The sequence below is a fragment of the Acomys russatus genome, chromosome 24, assembly GCF_903995435.1.
Source record: "Acomys russatus chromosome 24, mAcoRus1.1, whole genome shotgun sequence".
NCBI classification, from domain to species: domain Eukaryota; kingdom Metazoa; phylum Chordata; class Mammalia; order Rodentia; family Muridae; genus Acomys; species Acomys russatus.
Window position 1 is genome coordinate 57,574,914 of NC_067160.1, and position 24,476 is coordinate 57,599,389.

At 54.1% G+C, this 24,476-nt stretch overlaps 2 protein-coding genes across 3 annotated transcripts; both read left to right on the forward strand.

Annotated features, from left to right (window-relative positions):
* Positions 1 to 2,926: 2,926 nt before the first annotated feature.
* Positions 2,927 to 8,346, forward strand: Entpd2 (ectonucleoside triphosphate diphosphohydrolase 2). The gene is made up of 9 exons (XM_051166664.1): positions 2,927 to 3,125; positions 4,425 to 4,542; positions 5,060 to 5,210; positions 5,355 to 5,514; positions 5,601 to 5,828; positions 6,297 to 6,551; positions 6,641 to 6,760; positions 7,562 to 7,696; positions 7,792 to 8,346. Exons 1-9 carry the CDS (start codon positions 3,009 to 3,011, stop codon positions 7,993 to 7,995), a joined length of 1,488 nt encoding a protein of 495 aa, XP_051022621.1. The 5' UTR covers positions 2,927 to 3,008; the 3' UTR covers positions 7,996 to 8,346.
* A 1,743-nt stretch (positions 8,347 to 10,089) lies between these two features.
* Npdc1 (neural proliferation, differentiation and control 1) lies at positions 10,090 to 15,837 on the forward strand. 2 transcript variants are annotated; one of them, XM_051166581.1, is made up of 9 exons: positions 10,090 to 10,395; positions 12,908 to 13,054; positions 14,085 to 14,225; positions 14,360 to 14,530; positions 14,616 to 14,682; positions 14,765 to 14,852; positions 14,935 to 15,014; positions 15,229 to 15,325; positions 15,433 to 15,837. In XM_051166581.1, exons 1-9 carry the CDS (start codon positions 10,284 to 10,286, stop codon positions 15,523 to 15,525), a joined length of 996 nt encoding a protein of 331 aa, XP_051022538.1. In that variant the 5' UTR covers positions 10,090 to 10,283; the 3' UTR covers positions 15,526 to 15,837. The 2 variants fall into 2 exon arrangements, with proteins under 2 accessions (XP_051022538.1, XP_051022537.1); XM_051166580.1 differs by having other exon boundaries at positions 10,094 to 10,395; positions 14,357 to 14,530; positions 15,433 to 15,835.
* The last annotated feature ends 8,639 nt before the right edge of the window (positions 15,838 to 24,476 follow it).

The window sequence follows — 24,476 nt, forward strand, 5'->3', positions numbered from 1 at the left end:
TTAACCACTGAGCCATCTCTCCAGCCCCATTTTTTTTTTTTAAAGTTACTTTAAAAAGGGATTTATTTATTTATTTATTTATTTATTGTTTTTTGTTTTTCTTTTTTCTTTTTTAAATATTCTATTTAGTTTTTAATCTATGTGCATTGGTATGAAAGTGTCAGATCTTGGAGTTACAGACAGTTGTGAGCTGCCATGTGGGTGCTGGGAACTGAACCCAGGTCCTTTGGAAGAGCAGGCAGTGCTCTTAACCACTGAGCCATCTCTCCAGCCCCTTGTTTTTTGAGACAGGGTTTCTCTGCGTATCCTTGTCTGTCATGGACTCACTTTGTAGACCAGGCTGGCTTCGAACTCATAGCAATCTGCCTGCCTCTGCATTTAAAGGCATGTGCCACCACTCCCGGCTAAAAGGGAATTTATTAAGGCAGGTGTTGGTGGCACACACCTTTAATCCTAGAATGTGGGAAACAGAGGCAGCAGATTTCTGTGAGTTCAGAGCAGCCTGGTGTACAGAGCAAGTTCCAGCACAACTAAGGATACCCAGAGAAATCCTGTTTTATTTTTTTTAGAAGTCCTATTTTGAGCAAACAAACAAACAAACAAAAACCAAACCAACCAACAAATCAAAACCAACAACAACAAACAGGATTTATTTTAGGGGAGTGGAGAGATGGCTCAGTGGTTAAAAGCCCTGGTTGTTCTATCAGAGGGCCCAGGTTTCATTCCTAGCACCCACATAGCTCAAAACTATATTTCCAGATGCTCTCTCCTGACCTCCATGGGTGTCAGGTATGCACACAGTGCACAGACATATGTGCAGGCAGAATACTCATACACATCAAATAATAAAGACAATAGGAAAAATTCTTGTCCTATTTAATTAAAAAATTAATTGGATATAAAGTATATGTATGGGGGGGGAGTTTATAAAGTGTATGTATGGGGGGAGAGTTGCATATAAACATTCAATTGCCCAAGGAGGCCAGAGACATCAGATCCCACCCCCAAAACTGGAGTTACAGGGGGTTGTCAGCTACCTGATATGGGTGCTGGGAATTGAACTTGGATCCTCTGCAAAAGCAATATATGCCATTAACCTCTGCTTCGTGCCTCTAGCTCTCTAAAAGGAAAAAAATTTTAAAAGGAGAATCAGGAGGAAGAAAGGAAGTAAGCCTTGCTGGAGACCTTTTCCACTGAAGGCATTTGAGGCAGGGGTGGTTATGCTCTCACCAGGTCCAGCTGGAAGCCCCAAACAGGGTCACGGAGGGATGGAGGCTCGGATTTGGAGTCTCCACATTCCTTGCCTTGAGCCGGAGCCAAGCCACACACAGCACATCTGGAGCCCACCCCACCCAGGGACGGAAGCCGCTGGATGACCTTAGGCTCTGGTCATCTTCAGCCTTTGTCCAAGCTCTTCCCAACTCCGGGCCTCCCACCCTTTTTGGCAGGCTAATCTGGCCAGGAGTGTCTCCCCAGGGTGGGGGCCAGAGGCCTTGCTTCATCTCTATCTCATGTTTTTCAAGTCCTCACTTGCCCATCAGGAAGGCCTGCTGGGCTTGGAAAAGGGGTACTGGCAGCCTTTTCATACACTGTTCCCTCCTTTCCTGGCCTCTGGTGCCTCTGCTTCCTCTGGCTTTTCAGGGGTGAAGAAAGAACTTGGGGGGAACATGAGATGGAAGAGCTAGCCGGAAACTGGCGCCTGGTGCCCAGTGCTGACCACACCCAGAGATTCCTTTCTGGAGCCCCACAAACTCGCCTTTGAAGAGTCTGAGTCACCTCCAGGGTTCCTCCCCTCTGGGGTCCTGAGCTGGAAGAAAGAATCCTTTGCTGGGCCTGAAACACCAGACCCTCAGCCAGGGCAGCAATCCCAGAGCTTTTGTCCTGGCCTGTGCACAGGCCAAGCCATCGCCCAGATGCCTGCAGCAAGGGCCATTCTGCAGCCCCGGCAGCACTGTGCCGTGGTGGTCTTGCCACATGGCTCCCTGCTGCCCCATGGATGGGATTCTTTGTGTTGCTGGAATTCCCATCTTGTAAGGGCATGAAGTGGCATGGCTCCTGGCCAGGAAGCGCTGTGTGTCTGGTCAGTCTAGCTTGCTGGGTCAGGAGGGGGTGGGGGTGGGGTAGTGTTAGGTCAGAGCCAGCGGGAGCGCTTGCCCAGCCCCCAGCCAGTGTTCAGGAACTCCTCGCTGACCAGCACCCAAGCTTGCTTTGGAACACTCTTTCTTTTCCTGTAGGATGAGACCTGTGTGTGTAACTGAGCCTCCCGTTCCACAGTAGCCTCCTCAGTTTAGATCTCTCTACCTGTCTCCCAGGCAAAGAGGGCAGCAGTGACCGTCAAGGTCCTGCGAGAAATTCAGAGATGGAGGCCTGCCTCCACTTTCCCTTTTGGGCTTGTATAACGATGGCAGGTCATTTCTGCCCTTTCCAGTTCGGAGACATTTGATGCTCGTTAGTCCTGGGGGTTGCCACTGAAGTGCGTGCCTGATCCACCAGAGGATGAGGAGCACCTGTGCCCTTCGGCGCCTCGACTCAAGACGCAGTGGTTGAAAAAGTTCACTAAGCAAAGAAAGCTAGCTTGCCTTTCCCAGGCCAGAAACAAATTGTTTCTGATGGCGCAGCGCTCTCCGGGCAAAGCTAGCTAGGAACCAGCCCATCCAATCTCCAACACCAGGTATCGTCTCCTCCCCTCCCGACTCTCCAGGGCAGAACTGGGCACTCCCTGTGCTGGGTAGACTGGGAGGAGAACCGTGACTGGTAGCTGTGGGGCGACCCAGGCAAGAACCTGTGCGAGGAGGGGTGGTGTGGCTGAGTCACCCAAACCCGCTTCAGTCACCTGCGCCTTCGGAAGAGACAGGGAGGGGTTTGGGCGTGTCCCACAGGGGGTGGACCTTAGTGTGGGTGGGGCCTACTCCAGCCCCGCCCCAGAACCTAACTGGGGCCCGGGCCACCCAGGCCTCCCCGCTGCCTGCTGTCTGGGATCCCCGCTGTGTTCTCCCGCGCGCGCTTCCATGGCCGAAAAGTTGGTGTCACTATTGCCACCCTTGCTGCTCGCTGCGGTGGGCCTCGCCGGCCTCCTGCTGCTGTGCGTCCCAACTCAAGACGTCCGGGAGCCGCCCGCCTTCAAGGTGCACGCGCCCGCTGCGGCGCTGGTCTGGGGAGCAGCTGGCCCGGGGCTTGGGGGGCTTGGAGGGCTGTCGGAGCGCGTCTGGACGTCCTGCGCTCTCGCATCAGCGCGGGACCACTCGCGCTGTTCCTCCGGCCCGGTCCTAGGTTCCGCACTTAGTTTTACTGCGTCTGCCAGCTGACAGCGACGCTTCCGGAGCGCCACGGCACCGGAGGCAAAGTTCGTGGGAATTCCCCTGCTGCGGCTTTACCACTAAGCAGCAAGCGCGGCGGAGCAGCTGTCTTCCCGCTCTCTTCAAGCGGTCCCCTTCTCCATTGGCTGTAGCAAGAACCCCCACCTCAAGTCCAGCGCCTTTTCCTGGCAGCACCTTGAGCGCGCCGTTAGAGAAGGGCATTGGTTCTAGATTCAGCTCCAGATAGGTGACAGCGTACACTAGGGGTCTCCAAATCCTCTCAGACCGATGTCTGAAAGGTGACTCTTGAAAGAAGGCAAAGGAAGCTTGCTGGTCTCAAAGGGGTCTCCATCACCAACCCTCAACCGCCTCAGGCCAAAGGCTGGCACCTTTAACCTTTTATTGGTCTTGTGCTATGTTTGTGTGGGGAGTGGCATCCCAGGCCCAGGGACCCAGGATGGAAGCAGGAGAGCTCTGTAAGCCACGCAGGATCGGGTGTGGGGGTGGGAGTTGGATCGTGGTATCGGCCTGGCTCTGGAGGAGTCCCCTGGTGTGCAGGACGGCTGGAGCAGCCCTTTCCCAGGCTAGAACTGGCACATACCCCAGGCTGGTGTTCAGCCAGGCTCTGTCAACTGGAGCCCAGGCCCCTGGAGCTGCAAAGTAGGCCCATCCAATGCCCCCGCCCCGCCCCCCTCAGCTCTGCAAAGCAAACCTCTCCTTGTCCCTGGCTTTTAGGCCCAGGCAGGGGCATGGATTGGAGCTCTGCTACACTCGCCTGAGCCACATCCTAACTTCCACCTCCTCAGGTTATGATAAGGTTCCAGCAGATACAGGCAGACCGGGGAAGGAAGAGTAGCTATTGAGTTTGAACTGAGCAAAGTTCCAGATGTGGTCCAGGAACCCTTCCATTCTGGAACAGCCCCTCAGTTGTCTTTAGCGGGAATTCTGCTTTTTTTGGTGCCTGGCAGTGCCATCCTCAGGCAGTTGAGGGAGAAGGGGTCACCCCAGGAACTCCTGGTGAATGCCCTTGGCCGCCCCTGACCTTCAGCATGTAGCTTGACCCGTAACTGGTGGGGGTCGGGCGCTGGAATGCTAGCAGGCGTGCTGACTTGCCCCTCCCACCCACAGTATGGCATCGTCCTGGACGCCGGCTCTTCACACACTTCCGTGTTTGTCTACAAGTGGCCAGCGGACAAGGAAAACAACACAGGCATCGTGGGCCAGCACAGCTCTTGCGATGTTCAAGGTGAGCCTGGTCTTGGGTGCCTATTCAGTCTTAGAGCTCTGCAGGCCCAGTCATCCCACCCAGCCCCCTTGCTGTCTGTTAGGTGGGGCTTACTCAAGGCAGGAGTTCAAAAGGAAAGGCTGGATTCTGTGGACGTGGGAGGGGCCGTGCGTACTGTATGTTCTGGAACAGAAGCCCTGGGGAGCAGGTGGAAGCCTCGAGGTTTAGTTGCCCAAGACAGGTCTCGTTACACTATAGACAAGGCAGGTGGGGCTCTGAGGATCTAAGGGTGTATCCAGGCAGGTTCTATGGAGGCTAGGCTAGGCTGCCAATGCCCAAGTCTTTCTCCTGGCACCTGTGCCCACAGCCACTAGGCGGGCGGCAGCTTCAGAGACTCTGGGTGGCACCTGGACCCTTTGTCTCCAAATTGGGCATCTGTGGGATGAAGCTGGCGTCCTGTGTCTAAGCAGCCTCGTCAGCTGGGACCCCGCCTGGAAGCCGTCCACCAAGCCTGGACCCAATTCCTTGCTCCCTCCAGGTGGGGGCATCTCCAGCTACGCAAATGACCCTTCTAGGGCGGGCCAGAGTCTGGTTCAATGTCTTGAGCAGGCACTTCAGGATGTGCCTAAAGACAAACATGCCAGCACACCACTGTACCTGGGAGCTACAGCAGGCATGCGCTTACTCAAGTGAGTTACCTATACCCTGACTTGGCCCAGGGCCCCACACAGGCCTTCAGCAGGGTAGAGCCCCTCTCCCTGGGCAAGCTTCCGGGAGTGCCCGACAGGGGACATCTGCGGATGAGCTCCATCAGAGTCCTCCCCGTTCCTCAGCCTGACCAGCCCAGAGGCCACAGCCAGGGTGCTTGAGGCAGTGACACAGACGCTCACGGGGTTCCCCTTTGACTTCCGCGGTGCTCGCATCCTCTCGGGACAGGATGAAGGGGTGTTTGGCTGGGTGACTGCCAATTACCTGCTGGAGAACTTCATCAAGGTAGGCCCTGAGGCTGGCCCAAAGAACCTGGAGTTCTGTGGGCCTTGTCTGCCCACTGTCTTAATGTAACCTCTAACTCTCCACAGTATGCCTGGGTGGGCCGGTGGATCCGGCCAAGGAAGGGAACCGTGGGGGCCATGGACCTTGGGGGTGCCTCAACACAGATCACCTTTGAGACGACCAGCCCATCGGAAGATCCAGACAACGAGGTCTATCTGCGCCTCTACGGTCAGCACTACCGTGTCTACACCCATAGCTTCCTCTGCTATGGTCGAGACCAGGTTCTCCAGAGGCTGCTGGCCAGTGCCCTCCAGGTGCCTCTCAACCTCAACCACCATACCACACTGCTGCCTTCGGGGGTGGGGGAGGGAGGACGGCGGGGAAAGGGACCAAAGGCGACAGAGCAGAGCCTGGAAGGCAGCTCATACTGACCTCAGGGACCTTCAGAGAGGCCTCCTTTTCCATGGATGTCCCCTTTCAGCCTCACTTAGCTTCTTCAGTTAGATGTGCCCCAGCTTGGAGACAGGAGGGGAGGACCTCAGTCATATGGAGGGTCAGGAGTGGGCGCCTAGGGTAAGGAGAGCCAGGGCTCATTTTCATAGAACCTTGACTACCTGGCCAAAAGGTCTGCTGTTTGCTCAGCAGGTGATGGCTAGCCATGTTTGTTTATGAACACAAAAGCGATGTTGCCCAAGTTAGGTTTATGTTAGTTCATGCTGAGCCAGAGTGGGAAATTCTATCTGTACCCTGGTTAACCGTCCCCCCCACCCCCCCCCCCCCAGATCCATCGCTTCCACCCCTGCTGGCCAAAGGGCTACTCCACCCAAGTGCCGCTCCGGGAAGTCTACCAGTCACCATGCACTAAGAGTCAACGTCCCCAGACCTTCAACAGCAGTGCCATCATCAGCCTATCGGGGACCAGCAATGCCACCCTCTGTCGTGACCTGGTCTCTGGGCTCTTCAACTTCTCCTCCTGCTCCTTTTCCCAATGCTCCTTCAATGGGGTCTTCCAGCCCCCCGTGACTGGGAACTTCATAGTGAGTCTGGGTAGATGGCTGTTGGGGCAGGAGGCCCTGAGCATCCGGGGTCTGGTGACAGTGTGACTGCACACTGCTTCCTTTCACAGGCCTTTTCTGCTTTCTACTATACTGTGGATTTCCTGAAGACAGTGATGGGGCTGCCCGTGGGATCCCTGAAGGAGCTGGAGGCAGCCACTGAGATCATCTGCAACCAGACCTGGGCTGAGGTGAGACCCATTCCACATATTCTCCATGACTAAGCTGGAGGCGTTTCCATTCCATTTTGGAATGCTGACAGCCATAGATAGACTCGAGAAATGGCCGGGCTTGTGTGGGGAGCTTGGGCTTGGGTAAGTTAGGAGGATTTCAGTGGTCTCCTCGAAGACCGATCCTGCAGGCAGGGTCTGGAGGAGGACAGGCAGGACAGGCAAATGCTCTTTGACAACAGGGAGCTTGAAGCAGACGGGACAGAAAGGCAGGTGTCCAGGAGCAGAGTGTGGGAAAGAATGCCCCACCGGTGGGAAGGGGATCCCCAGGAAGACTCAGCAGGCCTGGGGGTATGCCTGGAGGAGTTGGAGATGCCACCAGGTTTCAGGCTGTGGCCACTCGCTGAAGGAATAGAGAGTTCTGCGTAGCTGGAGTGTGAGGTGGCCACCATGTCTCTCGGAGAAATAGGCACCTACAAATCTTAGGCACCTATGAAGGTCTCAGAAAAGTGGGGTCAGAGAGCAAGGCTCAAGCCTGGACCTCCGTTCCTTTGATTATGAGGCAAGGATGCTACTATCCTCTGTTTCCTAGTGGCCATCCTTGCTGTCCTCCCAATCTGGCTGGAGGACACAAGGCCGTCCAGGAGTCATGTGGCTTATCTCAGAACAGCGTGTTCCTGGGAAGGGCGTCTTGTCCTAGGTCTTTCTGTGTATTTCCAGCAGTACGCCTTTCTGGGCTTGAGCTGTACGGAGGGTGCCATACCCCCGCGGGCCATAGCTCCGCGAGATCTTGAATCTAACGGTGTCTGGTTCTCTTCTTAGCTTCAGGCCCGAGTGCCAAGTCAGAACACGCGCCTGGCTGACTACTGTGCCGGAGCCACGTTCATACATCAGCTCCTGAGCCGTGGCTACGGCTTCGACGAGCGCTCTTTCAGCGGAGTGCTCTTCCAGAAGAAGGTAGGTAAAAGGCGAGGGGTGTGTGGGGGGGTGTGGGGTGTGGTCAGAGATTCGGGGCGTGGCCTCTTGGAGGCTGATGTCACGCCCCCTCTTAGGCCGCGGACACGGCTGTCGGCTGGGCGCTGGGCTACATGCTGAATTTGACCAACATGATTCCCGCTGACCTCCCGGGCCTGCGGAAGGGCACTCACTTCAGCTCCTGGGTCGCTCTCCTCCTGCTCTTCGCAGTCCTGATCTTGGCGGCGCTGGTCCTGCTCCTGCGCCAGGTGCGCTCTGCCAAGTCCCCAGGCGCCCTCTAGGGGTGCATTTGGGAGCTGCTCCCAACTTCCTCGTATCCCTCCCTCCCCGAGGGCTTCTCTGATACCCAAGTCCACCTGGGAATCCACATTCACTGAAAGCCTAGATGTGACCCTGAAGTTCTCTCCGGCCCCGAGTTCTCAATTAATTCTCCTCTCCCTCTCTTCCTGGGGTGTCGGGTCTCTCAGCCTATGATTCAGGCTGAGGTCCATTCAGAGTGGGACCTTTGTTCTGATCTTCAGGGCCCTAGGAACTTCCTGTCCATACTCTGGGCCTTTAGAAAGTCAAGCATCAGAGCCAACTTGTTCAATGCCTACTTGTAAACATTTTTTTAATAAAATATTTTTTTTCTAGAGCAGTGAAGTGTTCATAGGGCAGGGCACCCTTCTGTTGCCTGTCCCTCCTTCAAGCTGTGTTGGTTATTCAGATAAAACCTGGTTCCAAGATACGGACTTTTCCTGCTTGCTACCTTTCTGTACCAGACCCAGGGCAAGGAGGGCATTCCCTACACTGGTCTGGGGTTGTAGTCTGAGTCTTCTCTGACTGACAGAACTCTTATAAACCTCAGGTCCCCCTTGATGCCATCGGTAGGAATTGAGGCTTCACCCCAAGTTTTGTTTTTTTGCTTTTGTTTTTGCTTCTTTGTTTGTTTGCTTTTAACTGCAGCGTCTCCTGAAGTCTCAGCAACCCTGAGAGATCAAGGCACCTGCATCCCACAGCCTAAGCTTCTGTGTTCACTAGGTGGGAAAGCATGACCTGGGTGTGCTTTAAAAAAAAAAAAAAAAAGTGGCCTTTTTTATGGAAAGTGAGCTCAGACACTATTCCTGTGCCTTGAGAACTGGGTTGGGTGTGGTAGTCCTTGTTTTATACACACACACACACACACACACAGAGAGAGAGAGAGAGAGAGAGAAAGAGAGAGAGAGAGAGAATCATTCTTTTTCTTCTTAAGATTTATTTATTATGTATAGTGTTCTGCCTGCATGACAGAAGACGGCATCAGATCTCATTATAGATGGTTGTGAGTCACCATGTGGTTGCTGGCAATTGAACTCAGGACCTCTGGAAGAGCAGCCAGTGCTCTTAACCGCTGAGCCATCTCTCTAGCCCCGGTTTTTCATTTTATTTTATTTTATTATTGTTATTTTTTTTTTTTCGGTTTCTCTGTGTAGCCTTGGCCATCCTGGACTCACTTTGTAGACCAGGCTGGCCTCGAACTCACAGCGATTCGCCTGCCTCTGCCTCCCGAGTGCTGGGATTAAAGGCATGCGCCACCACGCCCGGCTTCGGTTTTTCATTTTAAAGACAGGGTCTCACTATGTAGCCCTGGCTGTCCTGGAATTGATATGTAGGCCAGGCTGGCCTGGAACTCACAGAGCTCTGCCTACTTCTGCCTGACAACAGGTGGGATTAAAGGCGTGCGCCACCACGCATAGCCACAATGTCGCCTTCTTGACTTAACCAGAGTGAAGTCTCTGGATGAGGTAGAGTGTGCTCTCTGGGGACTGGAAGTGAAAGGTAAGCATGAGGCACCATAGGTGATGCTCCATGTTATGTGACTCAAGGGAGCAGAAAGCCATCACCTGGGACCATGACCACCTTGGACAGCTCCCAGACGCCTGTTGCCCCCTGGTGGCCTCATTAGGGAACGAGCCTGACAAGTGTTGCGAGCCGGCTCTGTTAGTTTTTCTTGTGGCTTAGAAAGCGAGGGTGCGTCTCGGAGTACACCTGTGTGTCTCTACACCTGTTTATCCTTTGCTTGATACGTTTTGCAAACCTGCGACATAGCAAATTCCAAAACAGCCAGGATTTTCCCCTGGTGTGCCCCTAGTGTAAGGTCCTTCTCTCTAACAGGGTGGGAGGTGAGGGTTTGGCAGTCGGACCATTAAAAGGAAGGCACGCATCCTGGGACACCCACTCCTAGTCAATCCCTAGCCAGATTTCTGGGTAATGAGAGGAGGCATCTTGCTGCTGAGGCTGGAGAGCCCGAGGCACTTGGCAGCCTGGAGAAAGGGGACCCTAACTGTACGCAGAGGGAGGGGGCTCAGCCTGGAGGAGATGTCCCGCCCCCGCAGGTGGAGCGCGCAGGCGCACTCCCGACATTTTTCTCTGACCGCCGCGCCTCCATCCCATCCCGGATCCTTTGCCGCAACGTCAGCGCCGCCTCCTCCTCTTTTCCTCTTCCTCCTCCGCCCCTCTGGCGTCCCGGCTTCTCCAGTTGCGGTTCCCGAAGCCGGTACCGAGCCCGGGGCAGCAGGGTGCCATGCAGCCCGAGTGGCGGCGCTGAAGCATGGCGACGCCCATTCCTCCGCCTTCCTCGCGGCACCTGCGGCTGCTGCGACTGCTGCTCTCCGGCCTCATCCTCGGAGCGGCCCTGAATGGTGCCACCGCCCGCAGCCCCGGTGAGCGAGCGCTCTGGGCGCAGGCTGCGGGGCGCTCCGGGGCCTGGATTGCTGGGTGGGGAATCCTGCCATCCGGCGCCGCCCTCGTCCTCCCTGCCACCGCCCCGGCCTCACCCAGGCCCGCAGGCCAAGCAGGCCTGGTGCGCCGGGCATGGATTGGGTAAACAGGTCAGGCCAGATGAAGGCTATGCTGGATGAGTCTTCTCTCGGGTCCCTGGAGGCAAATGTAGATTTCACGCGCTTCTGGCCTCTTTGTCTTTGGGTCACTGAACCAGTCCGGATGTCTTTCTGGGTCTGCAGCCGTCTGGTTGCTGGTGGCCCTTCAAGGAGATCCTATGTCTTTGTTTCTGGAGCTTCCAATTGGCAGGGTTGCTTCGGTGTCTGCGGGCCTTGACTGTCAGCCTTGTGGGGGCGAGCGGAGGTGGGGGGCGGCGGAGGTGTTCCCATGATAGAGTCTAAGGGTTCCAGGCTTTCTAGAGTCTTATTCCAATTTAGTGGGGTCAATCAAGCTCCCCCATCCCCCACCCTGGACGGTATGTGCCGCCCTGTCTTCAGAAGAGTGTGACCCTCCCCAGATTGGGAGACCGTTCTTGACAGATGGGTCCTGAAACTATAGAATCCAAATCGTATCTCCCTGAGGGGAGTGAAGTCGGAGAGGGTGCCCATAGGTTCACTGAGTTCTGGAGCTCTGTAGAGGAGGTGCTTTGAACCCAACTTACAGATGAGGAAACTGAGGCACAGAGAGGTGACTGGTATGTGGCACAGCTGGGATTCTAAGGAGATCATTCGGCTGTGTGTGTGGGGGGGGGCGGGTCTTAGGAGCTGGTCAGACGTCTTCCTGGGCGAGCAACCCTGCACTGAAGGTTGGCATGGCTGGAAGAGACTGGAGGAGAGCGGAGGGCCAGACCAGGTCTTGCCAGAGGTAGCGGAGGCCACATGATAAAGAGCCTACGTTCCTTTCTAGGGGGAGCCTCCTCAGGAGTGCGACTAAGGCACAGCGCCGAGCCCCTGGGAAGGTGCTGGCCTCCACTCTGTAGCCGAATGCGTGACCCCTCACTAGCATCCCATTACCACACCCGGTGCCCAGGAGGGGCCAGTAGGCCAACATGGGTAGAATACCCGTTATTCTCCAGCTGCTGTTGCTCCTGGGACGTCCTCATCATGCCCAGGCTGGAGAGGGTCTTTCTGCCCAAGATTAAACAATAGGCTGGTGGCCTAGGGAGGCCGGAGAGCCCAAACCCAGCATCCTGCTACCCCCCCCAGGTCTGAGTCGGTTGTCAGCATCAGGGGCAGGGACTGTCTGGAGCCTAGCTGGTGGGTGGAGTCCACGGAAGCCTCCTGGACTTCCACAGGCTTTAGTCAATGTTTAACCATCCCAAGCCTGGAGCCCAGACAGCTGCTACTGGAGGCTACCGACACAGCCTCTGGAGGATAGAAGGTAGCTGGCCTAGGATTCAGGGTGCCACCTGCCATTAGAGTTGCTGGAACTTATTTGCAGGAGCTGTAGAGTGTCAGGTTACAAAGGAAACTAAGCCAGAAGTCTGTAGAAGGCCACGTTCGCCACCTCCCCCAGGGCCCTCCTGGCCTTGCCTGCAGTGTGGAGTGGTGGCTGGGTATTCCCTTGGCCGCCGCTCTGTCTAGCTGCATCATCATCGTAGGGCCAATGTGTGCATATGAGCCCATCGTGCCCTGGGCTCCAGATGGCAACACTGTGACTGGGAACTATGACTAGACTGGTATCCCCAGCACTGACCAGGCCAGGCCGTTCAGTGTCCTCACTATATCTAGGCAGTGCCACCTTAGGACTCCCAAACCCCAGTGGCTTCTCCTTGTGTGGCAGTCAACAGCTAGGCAGGGAGAATGTGTGGCCTGTGGCCTGCCAGGCCACAGGGTTGTGAGGTTATATGATGGGAGTCTAGGGAGAAGCCCCAGTGTTTAGGAGAAATGGCTACCCGACATCCTTTGCTGCTCCTGAGTCAAAGAGAAAACAGAACTCTGTCCTTAGTAGCAATCTGGATGAAAGGGCCTGGCTCACTCTGAGCCACAGAAAGGTCAAAAGCCAGCCTCGGAGGACTGTCCAGTACTTCCTCAAGAGAGCTGGCTGGACACTTAGGGTCAGTTTTCCTTTAAGCGTAGGGCTTAGGCCTGGAAGCAGGACGTGGGGGAGTGGGTGGAGCTGGATTGTTCCCACAAGACTTGGGACTGTTTGCTTCCTGATTCTGACACTTGGCAGTAGGAAGGCAGGGCCTGGCCAGTTCTGTAGAGGGAGGGGTTTCTCCTCCTCCTCCTCTTCTGTTTTTCAAGACAGGGTTTCTCTGTCCTGGACTTGCTTTGTAGACCAGGCTGGCCTAGAACTCACAGCGATCCACCTGCCTCTGCCTCCTGAGTGCTGGGATTACAGGCATGTGCCACCACATCCGGGCTTGAAGGAGGGGTTTCCAAGCAGAGCTGGTGTTTCACTGGGTGTCAGCCAATTGGGCTGTGATGGGTCCTGCCTCTGCTTTGTCCTCAGATGCTGCCACCTGTCCCGGAAGCCTGGATTGTGCCCTGAGGAGGCGGGCAAAATGCCCACCAGGTGCACATGCCTGTGGACCATGCCTTCAGTCCTTCCAGGAGGACCAGCAAGGGTTCTGTGTGCCCAGGATGCACCTGTCTTCCGGTATGCCAGAGTATAGATTCAGGGGAAATGGATGAGTGAGGTATCTTTCCTCCCTTCTGCCCTGCCCTGTGTGTCCATCCATACCCCTAGGAATCTTAGAGCCTTGTGGTAATGGCCACCTGTGCCTCTGAGCATCACGGAGTGCTCAGGCCCAAAACCAGGGCCTGACACTCCGTGACAAGCTCCTTCATCTTTTCAAGATGGTGCTGACCTAGTGTTGGAACTAGGCTGAGGCCTATGGCAATTGGTTCCTCCTAGGGTAGAGGGTGACCTCAGGAAGAAGAGAGGTCAGAATGGTAGGGCCTGGACCATGGTAGGTCTCCAAAAGCTGTTCCTTTTGTCTCTAGGCAACCTGCTCTTCTCATTTGCTCCTTAGCCCGTGCACTCCACACAGCACGTTTGGCAGGGACAGCCCTGTGCTAGTGGCCACTGTCCTTCAGTCTGTTTGGATGTCACTTCAGCTGTGATGAGGGTTTTTTACTTGAGAGGTGTGGGGGGGGGGGTGATTTGGCCAGCCGGGCCTTCTGAGAAGAGGCCAAGAGGACTGTCTGTAGATCGGGGTCCCATGTGGGAGCTTCTTTTTGGACTGTGAGGTACAAAGTGAGAACTAGTCAGGGTCTGACCACCCCCAGCCCCAGCCCTCTGTAGGCACCTCCTCTTCTAACTACCTGGGAATAGCGGAGATGCTTGGGTGCCCTCTGTCCCTTTAGGAGTCCCTTTCTCCTCTTGGGCAGAGAAGGTGCTTCCAGATGGCCAAGGTAGTTTGTGTACTGTCTTCCAGTGCTCTGCCTACCTCTTTGTGTATATACTCCCCCCCCCCCCCCCAGCCTCTCTCTCTGTTCTTCACCTCCTCTACCCCCACCCCCCTTGCTCGGGACTAAACTAAAAGAGGCTCCCTCAGTTGTCACCATGGTAACCCAGGATGGTGAAACTTTAATGGGTCCCTCCATCTCAGGAGGCTCCCTGCCACGGGTGTTGTCAAAGCAAGGGTCCTGGGCGCCCCCTATATGATGGCCCTTACACTCCCCAGGGGAGGGCCTGTCCCAGCCTAGACTGGAAGAGGAGATCGATTCCCTGGCCCAGGAACTGGCTCTGAAGGAGAAGGAGGCTGGGCACTCAAGGCTTACAGCACAACCCTTGCCTGAGGCTGCACAGAAGCTCCTGGAGCCTGGTGAGGACCATCCTTCCCCACTTCCCCACCCCCCCATCCCCACCCTCACTCCTGTCCAGTACACTGCCCTGATCCTGTTTCTTTGAGCAAAGGCCAAGTCCTGTTGACTTTACCTGCATACCTAACTTTAGCAGCTACCTTGGGATCTTCACAGAGGGGTCAAGGACTGGAGCCCCGCCTCCCCTCCACACACGGAACCTCTCCACCTACGCCCCACACCTCCTTTGGCACCCCAGCGTCTTCTGGGCCTGTGCATATGTCCCCGCTGGAGCCTCCGGGCAGGCATGGAAATGGCCTCACCCTTGGTACGTCAAGGTTGGCAACAAGGGGATGGGGGAGGCAGCCTCCGGGCCTTCCTCGGGCTCCTCGAAATGCCCCTTTCTCCCACAGTGCTGACCCTGGCTTTCTGCTTGGCGAGCACAGCCGCCCTGGCTGTGGCAGCCCTCTGCTGGTGTAGGTGAGCTTCGGCGGCCTCCAGCTGGTGGGTGGGGTCTGACCTTCAGCTCCATCAACAACCCTTTCACCCCACACCCCTTCAGGTTACAGCGAGAGATCCGCCTGACTCAGAAGGCCGACTATGCTGCCACAGCCAAGGCGCCCACTTCACCTACAACGCCACGAATCTCGGTACGGAGCCCCCCCCCCCATCAGGCGCGCTATTATCCTATGCAACCCAACAGTTGCTTAACATTCCCGCCCCCTTCCACAGCCTGGAGATCAGCGGCTGGCGCACAGTGCTGAGATGTATCACTACCAGCACCAGAGACAGCAGATGCTGTGCCTGGAACGGTGAGCGCACCCAGCCTCCAGCGACAGCCAGTTTCCCCCTGCATCTCCGCCGCACCCACACCTCACCTGACCATCCTTCCCTACCTGCTCTTACTTCCTGGCCCCCCACCCCACCCCAGCCTCCACCCAGGACAATAGTACATTGAGCACCCACCTCTAGTCCCCTGTCCTCTGGAAAGTACTCTGAGGACCCTTGCTGTCTCGCTCCTATCAGGCATAAGGAACCTCCACAGGAACTGGAGTCAGCCTCCTCCGACGAAGAAAATGAAGATGGCGACTTCACTGTGTATGAGTGCCCAGGTCTGGCGCCGGTGAGTGAGTGCCCCAGAGGCGTTGAGGGGGAGATGTCTGCTGGGGCTTCTCCTCGGCTTGCTGTCTCAGGCCTTGCTGCTGGGAGCTTGACCCAGTGTTTTCACAGACAGGGGAGATGGAGGTGCGCAACCCACTGTTCGACCATTCCTCGCTGTCAGCGCCCATGCCGGGTCCCCACTCCTCACCTCCGCTGCAGTGATGTCCACTTGCCTGCAGCCCACAGCCCACCGGTGGGGAGGAGCAAGTCCAGGTGTCCCCATGGAAAAGAACAGCATTGTGACCCTCTGCACGCTTTCGGCAGGAGGGAGGCACCAGCCCCCTGGGTCCCCTGCCTGGGAGACTCTGCGCCTTATGTGGGAGATCTAGCGGCTGCTTGCACATTCTCTGTCTGGCCCAAACCCTCACACTGGCGATACTAAGCCCAGGAACCCTAGAGCCCAGGCATGGATACAGTTCTGGAGACAAAAGCCAATTAAAATCTTTTTCAAACCTGTGGGTGGCTTCTGGGTTCACTGATGTGTGTTTAGTCCACCCTCACACACTTTCCTGAGCAGCCTTGATGGGTAGATATTCAGTGAGGGGCTGGGACCTTCTCCTGTCCTCCAGAGAGAGAGATGGTACTGCTGTAAGGGACTTGGAGGCTGGAGGAGACTTAACCCTCCCCTCTACAGTGGGACCCCACTCCTACTACCCCCTCTCCTGCTAGAGTAGCCAAAGACAGCCAGATTCTGAAGATTCTATTTTGTGGTATAAAAAGGGTTGGGAAGCCGGGCGTGGTGGCGCACGCCTTTAATCCCAGCACTCGGGAGGCAGAGGCAGGTGGATCGCTGTGAGTTCGAGGCCAGCCTGGTCTACAAAGTGAGTCCAGGATAGCCAAGGCTACACAGAGAAACCCTGTCTCGAAAAACCGAAAAAAAAAAAATAATAATAAAAATAAAAAGGGTTGGGAGAGGGAGCAGTGTGCATGGCTGTGGGTTCTCAGTGTTACCTACCTAGGATGGAAAAGCCCAGAGAATAGCATGTAGGCCTGTGGGAATCCTACAGGGGACAGACTCCTGGTCCCCTGTAATGTATGGGGGGGGCGCAGGTAGGTGGACCTGAGAGACACAAGGTACGTGAGAGGATTTAGGTAAGGGGTGCGCAAAGCCTTACCTGCCTGCCCAAAGCCTGTGTAGAGCCAGGATTTGAGCAGCCACTGTTATGGTTTGGAAAGTGATCTGTGCCAACAGCCATACTTTTAGTTCTGGATGAGTGAGTGTGTGTGTCTGTGTGTCTGTGTGTGTGTGTGTGTTTTGAGTCAGGGTTTTCTCTCTGTAACAGCCCTTGGCTGTCCTGGACTCAGTTTATAGAACAGGCTGGCCTCAAACTCACAGCGATCCCCCTGCCTCTGCCTCCTGAGTGCTGGGTTTAAAGGCGGCTGCCACCACCGCCTGGCTTGGTTATCCTTTGTGACCCTCTTATGCTCAGCGATGTAAACTTCCAAGCTTTGGCGAACACCAGAAAAAATGCGGCTTTGTAAATTTTTTGTTTACTTTGGTGTTTTGTTTTTGTTTGTTTGAGTTAGGGTTTCTCTGTGTAGCCTTAGCTGTCCTGGAATTCACTGTAGAGCAGGCTGGCCTGGAATTTTGAGGTCTGTCTGTCTCTGCCTCCTGAGTGCTGGGATTAAAGGTGTGCACCACCACACCTAGCTTTTTTGTTGTTTTGGTTTTTTGTTGTTAAGACAGGGTTTCTCTGTGTATCGTTGGCTGTCCTAGACTCACCTTGTAGACCAGGCTGCCCTCAAACTCAGTGATCTGCCTGTCTCTGCCTCCCAAAAGGCATGCGCCACCACACCTGGCTCTCTCTGTTTTTTTCAAGACAGGGTTTCTCTGTGTAGCCTTGGCTGTCATGGACTCGATTTGTAGGTAACTTACTGTCTCTTATTTCATTTCTATAAACAAGAATTCAACCCCAAATATAAATATATATGACACAGTGTTGTAAATGAAAATTACCTGTTCATATGTATTGTTAAACTGTTAAGTTTTCCCCTGTTACAAGTCTCAAGCCAACCTTCCACTTCTTGGATTTTTCTCTTTTGCTTGCATCTTACAGAGTTTGAGAATAGAGAAAGTTTTACACACCAGTGAGAGCCTGTGGATTATCAGTGGCCTTTGTTGTGAGGTGTTCACCAGAGAAGACAGCTCCAACATAGGTTGAAGCCAATAGAAAGTCTCGATTAACTAACTGGCTGGTGACTATATTGGGTGTTCTGGATCCCAGTGTGGCCCTGAGCCTTTCTCAGGGTGAGCTTTTAAGGACAAAAACCATGTTCTCAGTTGACACCCTTCAGTTAACAAGAATAGTTAGCCAGAAGTGGAACTATAGAAGGCAAAAAGCAAGGTGAGCCATTTAGAGACTCCCAAAACTATGGGCTTTGATGGATTAGGTCTTCATTTTTGTTTTGCCAAGTGGTGCTGTCTACATGCTGAGTTTTATGGCCTGATTCGTACTCCCACCATGGAGCCATGCTGGTCTTACTGAACTGATACACAGTTAACCATATATTCTGAGCTGCAGGGACAAGCACAGGCCCAGTCAGTGCTGATAGCAGAGTACTCAGCCAGGAGGACTAAGAGCACAGGGACCAGTATCAGTTTCCTAATTTACATCTTTGTCTCTTTTTCTTTTTGAGCCCCTCCATGGCAAGATTTGAAAAATTACTCTTGGTTGTTATAGAAACAATATATTTCATGGTGTGTTTAAAAAAAAAAAAAAATTAGAAGCAAATCTAAATCTTTTTAATTTTGTGTGACCCTTTCTGTTAGGGAATCTAACTGTTGTTTTAACGTCTCTAGGTCCTGACCAACCTGGCTATATAATTTGGAAAGCACCAGAAGAGGCACATTTAGTCAGACCCTGAGTACATGCCCACCAAGTAGTCTCAGGGTGTGGGTAATACTGCTGTTATCCAAATGAACTAACCCATAAGGCAGAACAGCAGGCATCAGAATTAGGAGAGATGCCTAGGTTTAAGGCTTTGGGTACAGACAAGTTTTAGCCTTTTGTAAGTCCTCTAATGTTAATTTGGGAGGCCCCAGTCCCAGTTGTCAGCTAACGGGCTGGCACTCTGGAGGCCCCAGTCCCAGTTGTCAGCTAACGGGCTGGCAGTCTGGAGGCCCCAGTCACAGTGTGTGTTGTCAGCTAACAGGCTGGCAGTCTGGAGACCCCAGTCCCAGTGTGCCTTGCCAGCTAACGGGCTGACAGTCTGGAGGCCCCAGTCACAGTGTCCCTTGTCAGCTAACGGGCTGGCAGTCTGGAGGCCCCAGTCCCAGTGTGCCTTGTCAGCTAACGGCCTGGCAGTCTGGAGGCCCCAGTCCCAGTGTGCCTTGCCTGCTAACGGCCTGGCAGTCTGGAGGCCCCAGTCCCAGTGTGCGTTGTCAGCTAACGGACTGGCAGTCTGGAGGCCCCAGTCCCAGTGTGCGTTGTCAGCTAACGGGCTGGCAGTCTGGAGGCCCCAGTCACAGTGTGTCTTGTCAGCTAACAGGCTGGCAGTCTGGAGACCCCAGTCCCAGTGTGCCTTGCCAGCTAACGGGCTGACAGTCTGGAGGCCCCAGTCACAGTGTCCCTTGTCAGCTAACGGGCTGGCAGTCTGGAGGCCTCAGTCACAGTGTGCGTTGTCAGCTAATGGGCTGGCAGTCTGGAGGCCCCAGTCCCAGTGTGCCTTGTCAGCTAACGGCCTGGCAGTCTGGAGGCCCCAGTCCCAGTGTGCCTTGCCTGCTAACGGCCTGGCAGTCTGGAGGCCCCAGTCCCAGTGTGCGTTGTCAGCTAACGGACTGGCAGTCTGGAGGCCCCAGTCCCAGTGTGCGTTGTCAGCTAACGGGCTGGCAGTCTGGAGGCCCCAGTCACAGTGTGCCTTGTCAGCTAACGGGCTGGCAGTCTGGAGACCCCAGTCCCAGTGTGCCTTGTCACCTAACGGGCTGGCAGTCTGGAGGCCCCAGTCCCAGTGTGTCTTGTCAGCTAATGGGCTGGCAGTCTGGAGACCCCAGTCCCAGTGTGCCTTGCCAGCTAACGGGCTGGCAGTCTGGAGGCCCCAGTCCCAGTGTGTCTTGTCTGCTAACGGGCTGGCAGTCTGGAGACCCCAGTCCCAGTGTGCCTTGCCAGCTAACGGGCTGGCAGTCTGGAGGCCCCAGTCCCAGTGTCCCTTGTCAGCTAACGGGCTGGCAGTCTGGAGGCCTCAGTCACAGTGTGCGTTGTCAGCTAACGGACTGGCAGTCTGGAGGCCCCAGTCCCAGTGTCCCTTGTCAGCTAACGGGCTGGCAGTCTGGAGGCCCCAGTCACAGTGTGCGTTGTCAGCTAACGGACTGGCAGTCTGGAGGCCCCAGTCCCAATGTGCCTTGTCAGCTAATGGGCTGGCAGTCTGGAGGCCCCAGTCCCAGTGTGCCTTGTCAGCTAATGGGCTGGCAGTCTGGAGACCCCAGTCCCAGTGTGCATTGTCAGCTAACGGCCTGGCAGTCTGGAGGCCCCAGTCACAGTGTGCCTTGCCCGCTAACGGCCTGGCAGTCTGGAGGCCCCAATCACAGTGTGCGTTGTCAGCTAACGGACTGGCAGTCTGGAGGCCCCAGTCACAGTGTGCATTGTCAGCTAACGGGCTGGCAGTCTGGAGGCCCCAGTCCCAGTGTGCCTTGCCCGCTAACGGGCTGGCAGTCTGGTCAGTTCTTATTCTATGTGGTGTGGGCCTGGGTGACTAAGCATAGGCAGCAATTCTGGCCAATTTCTGGCTGGCAATGATTAGCTCTCTCCCCAAGGTCCCTTCCTGTGGCATAGAGACTGACCACCTTGTTCTCCCTGTTTCCCAAAGACCAGGACTTTTTTTTTTTTTTTAAGGAAATTTTCAGGAAGTTTTGCAATGGAAACTTTCCTGTTTCTTGCAACCAAGGGGCCTGGATGCAGGGCATGCAGAGATTGTAAACTCTGTATTCCTATCTCAAAGATAAACTCTCTTATCTTCCCTTTCTCAGATACAACCAGACATTTAAAGTGGGCATCAGTGAGCAAAGTACGAAATGAATATAGGTCACTGATCTGTAGTCACACCAGCTAATACCTTGCCTGTGTCTATCTTCCCTTGTTCCCAGGTCCAGGCCTGAGGGCCCTGGGGTTGGACCATAACTCAGCATTTTTACCAAACACAAATCTCAGGGTAGAGAGGCAGGAAGTGGAAAGGCCTAGAACCTAGTGATAACTGAGTTTCAATGAGTCAATACTCTGGAGCCACCCCATTTGGCAGCATCCACAGTTTTCACTTTCTTCCTCTTTTTCCTCAATAGGATTTCCCCTGGCTGTCCTGGAACTCACTGTGTAGACTAGGTTGGCCTCGACTCATAGAGATCTGCCTGCCTCTGCCTCCCGAGTGCTGGGATTAAAGGCCACCACACCCGCCTCACTATTTCTGTTTTTAAAGGGGTACCTGTCATTAAAAAGTGAAAGGGGATTCTTGGGATGGCAGACTCCCAGAGCACTCACATGTACCCGCTGCTAGAACCAGAGGAAGAAATGTCACCCGCGTCTAAAATGGCAGTCACAGGCTAAATAAAGTACATACGGAGTTCTCCGTGTCTTCTCTCTCCCTGTCTTTCCTTGCTCACAAATAAAGCTCACTCCTCACAGTTGTAACAGGGCCCCAGTCCTTAGCACAGCTGACTCCATGGTGGGAGGATCTTTCAACACCATCTGCCAAAAGTAAAACCAAGGTCTAATCCACCAAAGTCCATAGTTGTATGTCTCTGTAAGCTTTATTTTCCTGGCTGAAGACCTGTGCCCTCTCCTGTTGGAGGCCTTCCAAGTCACCGAGAGACACCCCATGCCCCACCCCCACCCCATCCCACAACAAAAACCCTCCACCCATCCCACACTGCCAGCAGGAATGCTGAGAGCAGGAACACTTGCTTCTTTTGTTGCTTGATGCCTGCTCAGCCAGCCTTGGTCCCTGTGAGGAGGGGCTGGGCCTCTTTATCCAGGCCCCCCTGGCATCTAAGTGGAATACACGCATGTAGGGAGGGGGAGACAGGTCTCCCTGCGAGCGTTTCCTCTGTTGCAGGCCTGCTCTAAACAGCCCAAAGGAGAAGAGGTCTTTCTTTCTCTTTCATTATTTATGTTACTTTTAAAACCAATGATCTATATAATTGGAAAACTCAAAGCTCACCATTCTCTCTGTCTCTGTCTGTCTGTCTGTCTGTCTGTCTGTCTGTCTGTCTCTCTCTCTCAGTTTTTTGAACAGGGTTTCAACTCACTCTGTAGACTAGGCTGGCCTCGAACTCACAGAGATCTGCCTGCCTCTGCCTCCCTGGGATTAAAGGTGTGCTCGAGCCACCATGCCGGGCCTACCATTCTCTTAATAATAATTTTTTTAAAAAATTTAAAGTGGGCTGGAGAGATGGCTCAGTGGTTAAGAGCACTGCCTGCTCTTCCAAAGGACCCAGGTTCAATTCTCAGCAACCACATGGCAGCTCACAACTGTCTGTAACTCCAAGATCTGACACTCCCACACCAACAGACATAAATTAAAATTAAATTAAATATTTGAAAAAATTTTTAAAAATTAAAGTTTAAGGAAAAAACAAAACAAACAAACAAAAACCAGCCAGGATGCCGGGCAGTGGTGGCACATGCCTTTAGTCCCAGCACTCAGGAGGCAGAAGCAGGTGGATCGCTGTAAGTTCGAGTCTAGCTTGGTCTACAGAGTTAGTCCAGGACAGCCAAGGCTACACAGAGAAACTTTGTCTCAAAAAACCAAAACAACAACAACAACAAAAAACAAAAAACAAAAAACAGCCAGGCAGTGGTGGTCTATGCCTTTAATTCCAACACTCAGGAGGCAGAGGCAGGCAGATCTCTGTGAGTTTGAGGCTAGTCACATCTACAGAGCTAGTTCCAAGATAGCCAAGGCTACACACACACACACACACACACACACACACACACACCCATTGGTTGGGCAGGGAGATGGATGCCAAGCAATGTAGCCTGGCCAAAGAGACTCTAAACAATTTTCACTAGGCACCTTTTAGAAAGAATAAAGATAGCTGCTATAAAAAAAAAAAAAAGAAAGAAAAAAAAAAAAAAGTTCTTTGTCACCCAGTCAGCCTCCAGATAGTAGATAAAAAGTTATAAAAGTTTTTAAAAATTTAAAGGTATAAGTAGGTCCCAGTTGCTGGAGGTGGCTCAAAATACGTTTAACAACAAAGACCTGGCTGGGGCAAGACTTTTAGCATCAATTGAAAGCAGCTGCAGAGGTCGGGGAGGGGGTAGACCATCCCTAGAAAAGTTAGCTGGAAGGACGCTTTGAGGTAAATATGTCTGGGTCTGGAGTGAGGGGATGGCAGCTTCTCAGGTGAACTCAGACAACACATGGCAACTTACCAATATAATGTGCATTCCACACGTGGAGTAAAGTAAGTGTGTATGCTTCTGTGGCAATGTGTCAAAGCTGCTGAAATGAAGCCATCAGTAGATCATCCTGAAGAGCAAAGCTAAGTAGTCAGGGCTGGAGAGATGGCTCAGAGGTTAAGAGCACTGGCTGCTCTTCCAGAGGTCCTGAGTTCAATTCCCAGCAACTGCATTGTGGCTCACAACCACCTATAAAGAGATCTGGTGCCCTCAGGAAGGCATACATGCAGACAGAACACTGTATACATAATAAATAAATAAATCAAGAAGAAGAGGAAGCTACTGGTTTATTTTGGGAGCCAGAGTCCCCCACAGCAGAAACCTCTGTCACGCAGCTGTGATCCTGGGCTGGCCTTTGCTGTAAGCCTGTTTCCCTCTGGGCTATGGTGTGGAGAAAAGCAAGGAGGAAGCTGAGCACATGGACGCTCACGGTCATCTATGGCCTTTCAGGGAAGATGACCACAGAGGACTGGATGTGGAGGGATGTGGGCCTCATGCAGGACAAAGGGTGACCTGGCGCTAAGCACATCTGTCTCACTGGTGGGGCTGTAGCCAGAGCTGGGGACTTCCCAGAGTTCCAGACTCAGTCTGGAGGGGAGGGCCACAATGTTTCCAGTTCCTGCTGATCTGCTCTAGGTCCACTGTTTGGTCCTGCTGCGGGCGTGGCCGGCATGCTCTGCCTTCTACCTAGGGGCGGGGCTTCCCCTCTCCCAGGCTCCCTTCACTGTGTAGACCAGACATTTTGGTTTCACTGCACCCTTGCCCTTTTCCCCACCTCGCTGCCGTCTCTCCTTCCCTTCCCCACAACCCCAGGGCGTGCTCTCCCTACCCCGCCTCACTAATAAACCTGTATTTATATATTATAGCTTCGTTGCCATTAGCTTATTCTGATGATGTAATCAAGCAGTCCACCTTCATGACATTTTGGATAGGCTCGGTGTGTTGCTACGGTCCTTGCTGCCTTCTCTGCAGTGCAGATGGGCAACTCTGGGGTCTGCAGGGGCTTGGTGGTCCAACTCCTAGGCAAGGAGCATAGCCCAGCCATACCCAGAGCCACATTACCTCATTTCCTGGTGCCATTTCCCCTGCCCTTTTTCTGCCCCAGGGCCCCTTCCGAGGGGTACCTTGGTGGCTCCAGTAAGAAGCCAGTCTCACTGCAGCCCGTGTGCTGACTTGCCAGAGGCCTGAGGCCACCGGAGCCTTCTGCAGGCCTGGCCCTTAGTATCCCAACTCCTGGACTTGCTTCTTGTGAGAGGAAGCCCAGCGGAATGCATCTGACATTCAGCCGCTTTGTCTTCTTAGCAGAACCTCTCCTTTCCACTCAGCACAGACGCCAATGGGTGACAACCTCAACCCCACCACAAACCTGGGGTAACACCCATCCGTTTGGAATATGCCCCCAAACCAACAAGACTCTGGGAGGACACCAAGCACAGAACAGAATGTGTAGTCAAGGAGTCTAGGAAACAGGGTCTCCTAGCTTCAGGGACTGGTGAGGTGGCTCGTTTTTGGAAAGGGCTTGCCACACAAGCACGAGGCTCCGGGATCACAGCACCCACATAAAAGGCCGGAAGTGGGACGTTAGTGGGTAGAGGCCCCTGCTGCCAAGCCTATCTCAGTTTACCCCTGGCCCCCACATGGTAGAAGTAGAGAACAGATTCCTGCATGTTGCCCTCTGATGTGCACCTGCCATGCACACGTGCATACAAATAAACAATACAC

Coding starts and splice junctions, on each gene's coding strand:
- Npdc1 (XM_051166580.1), top strand. CDS start 10,284: ATGGCGACGCCCATTCCTCCGCCTTCCTCGCGGCACCTGCGGCTGCTG. Junction 14,531..14,615: donor TGGAAATGGCCTCACCCTTG/GTACGTCAAGGT, acceptor TTTCTCCCACAG/TGCTGACCCTGGCTTTCTGC. Junction 15,326..15,432: donor AGTGCCCAGGTCTGGCGCCG/GTGAGTGAGTGC, acceptor GTGTTTTCACAG/ACAGGGGAGATGGAGGTGCG.
- Entpd2 (XM_051166664.1), top strand. CDS start 3,009: ATGGCCGAAAAGTTGGTGTCACTATTGCCACCCTTGCTGCTCGCTGCG. Junction 3,126..4,424: donor GGGAGCCGCCCGCCTTCAAG/GTGCACGCGCCC, acceptor TCCCACCCACAG/TATGGCATCGTCCTGGACGC. Junction 6,552..6,640: donor CCGTGACTGGGAACTTCATA/GTGAGTCTGGGT, acceptor TTCCTTTCACAG/GCCTTTTCTGCTTTCTACTA.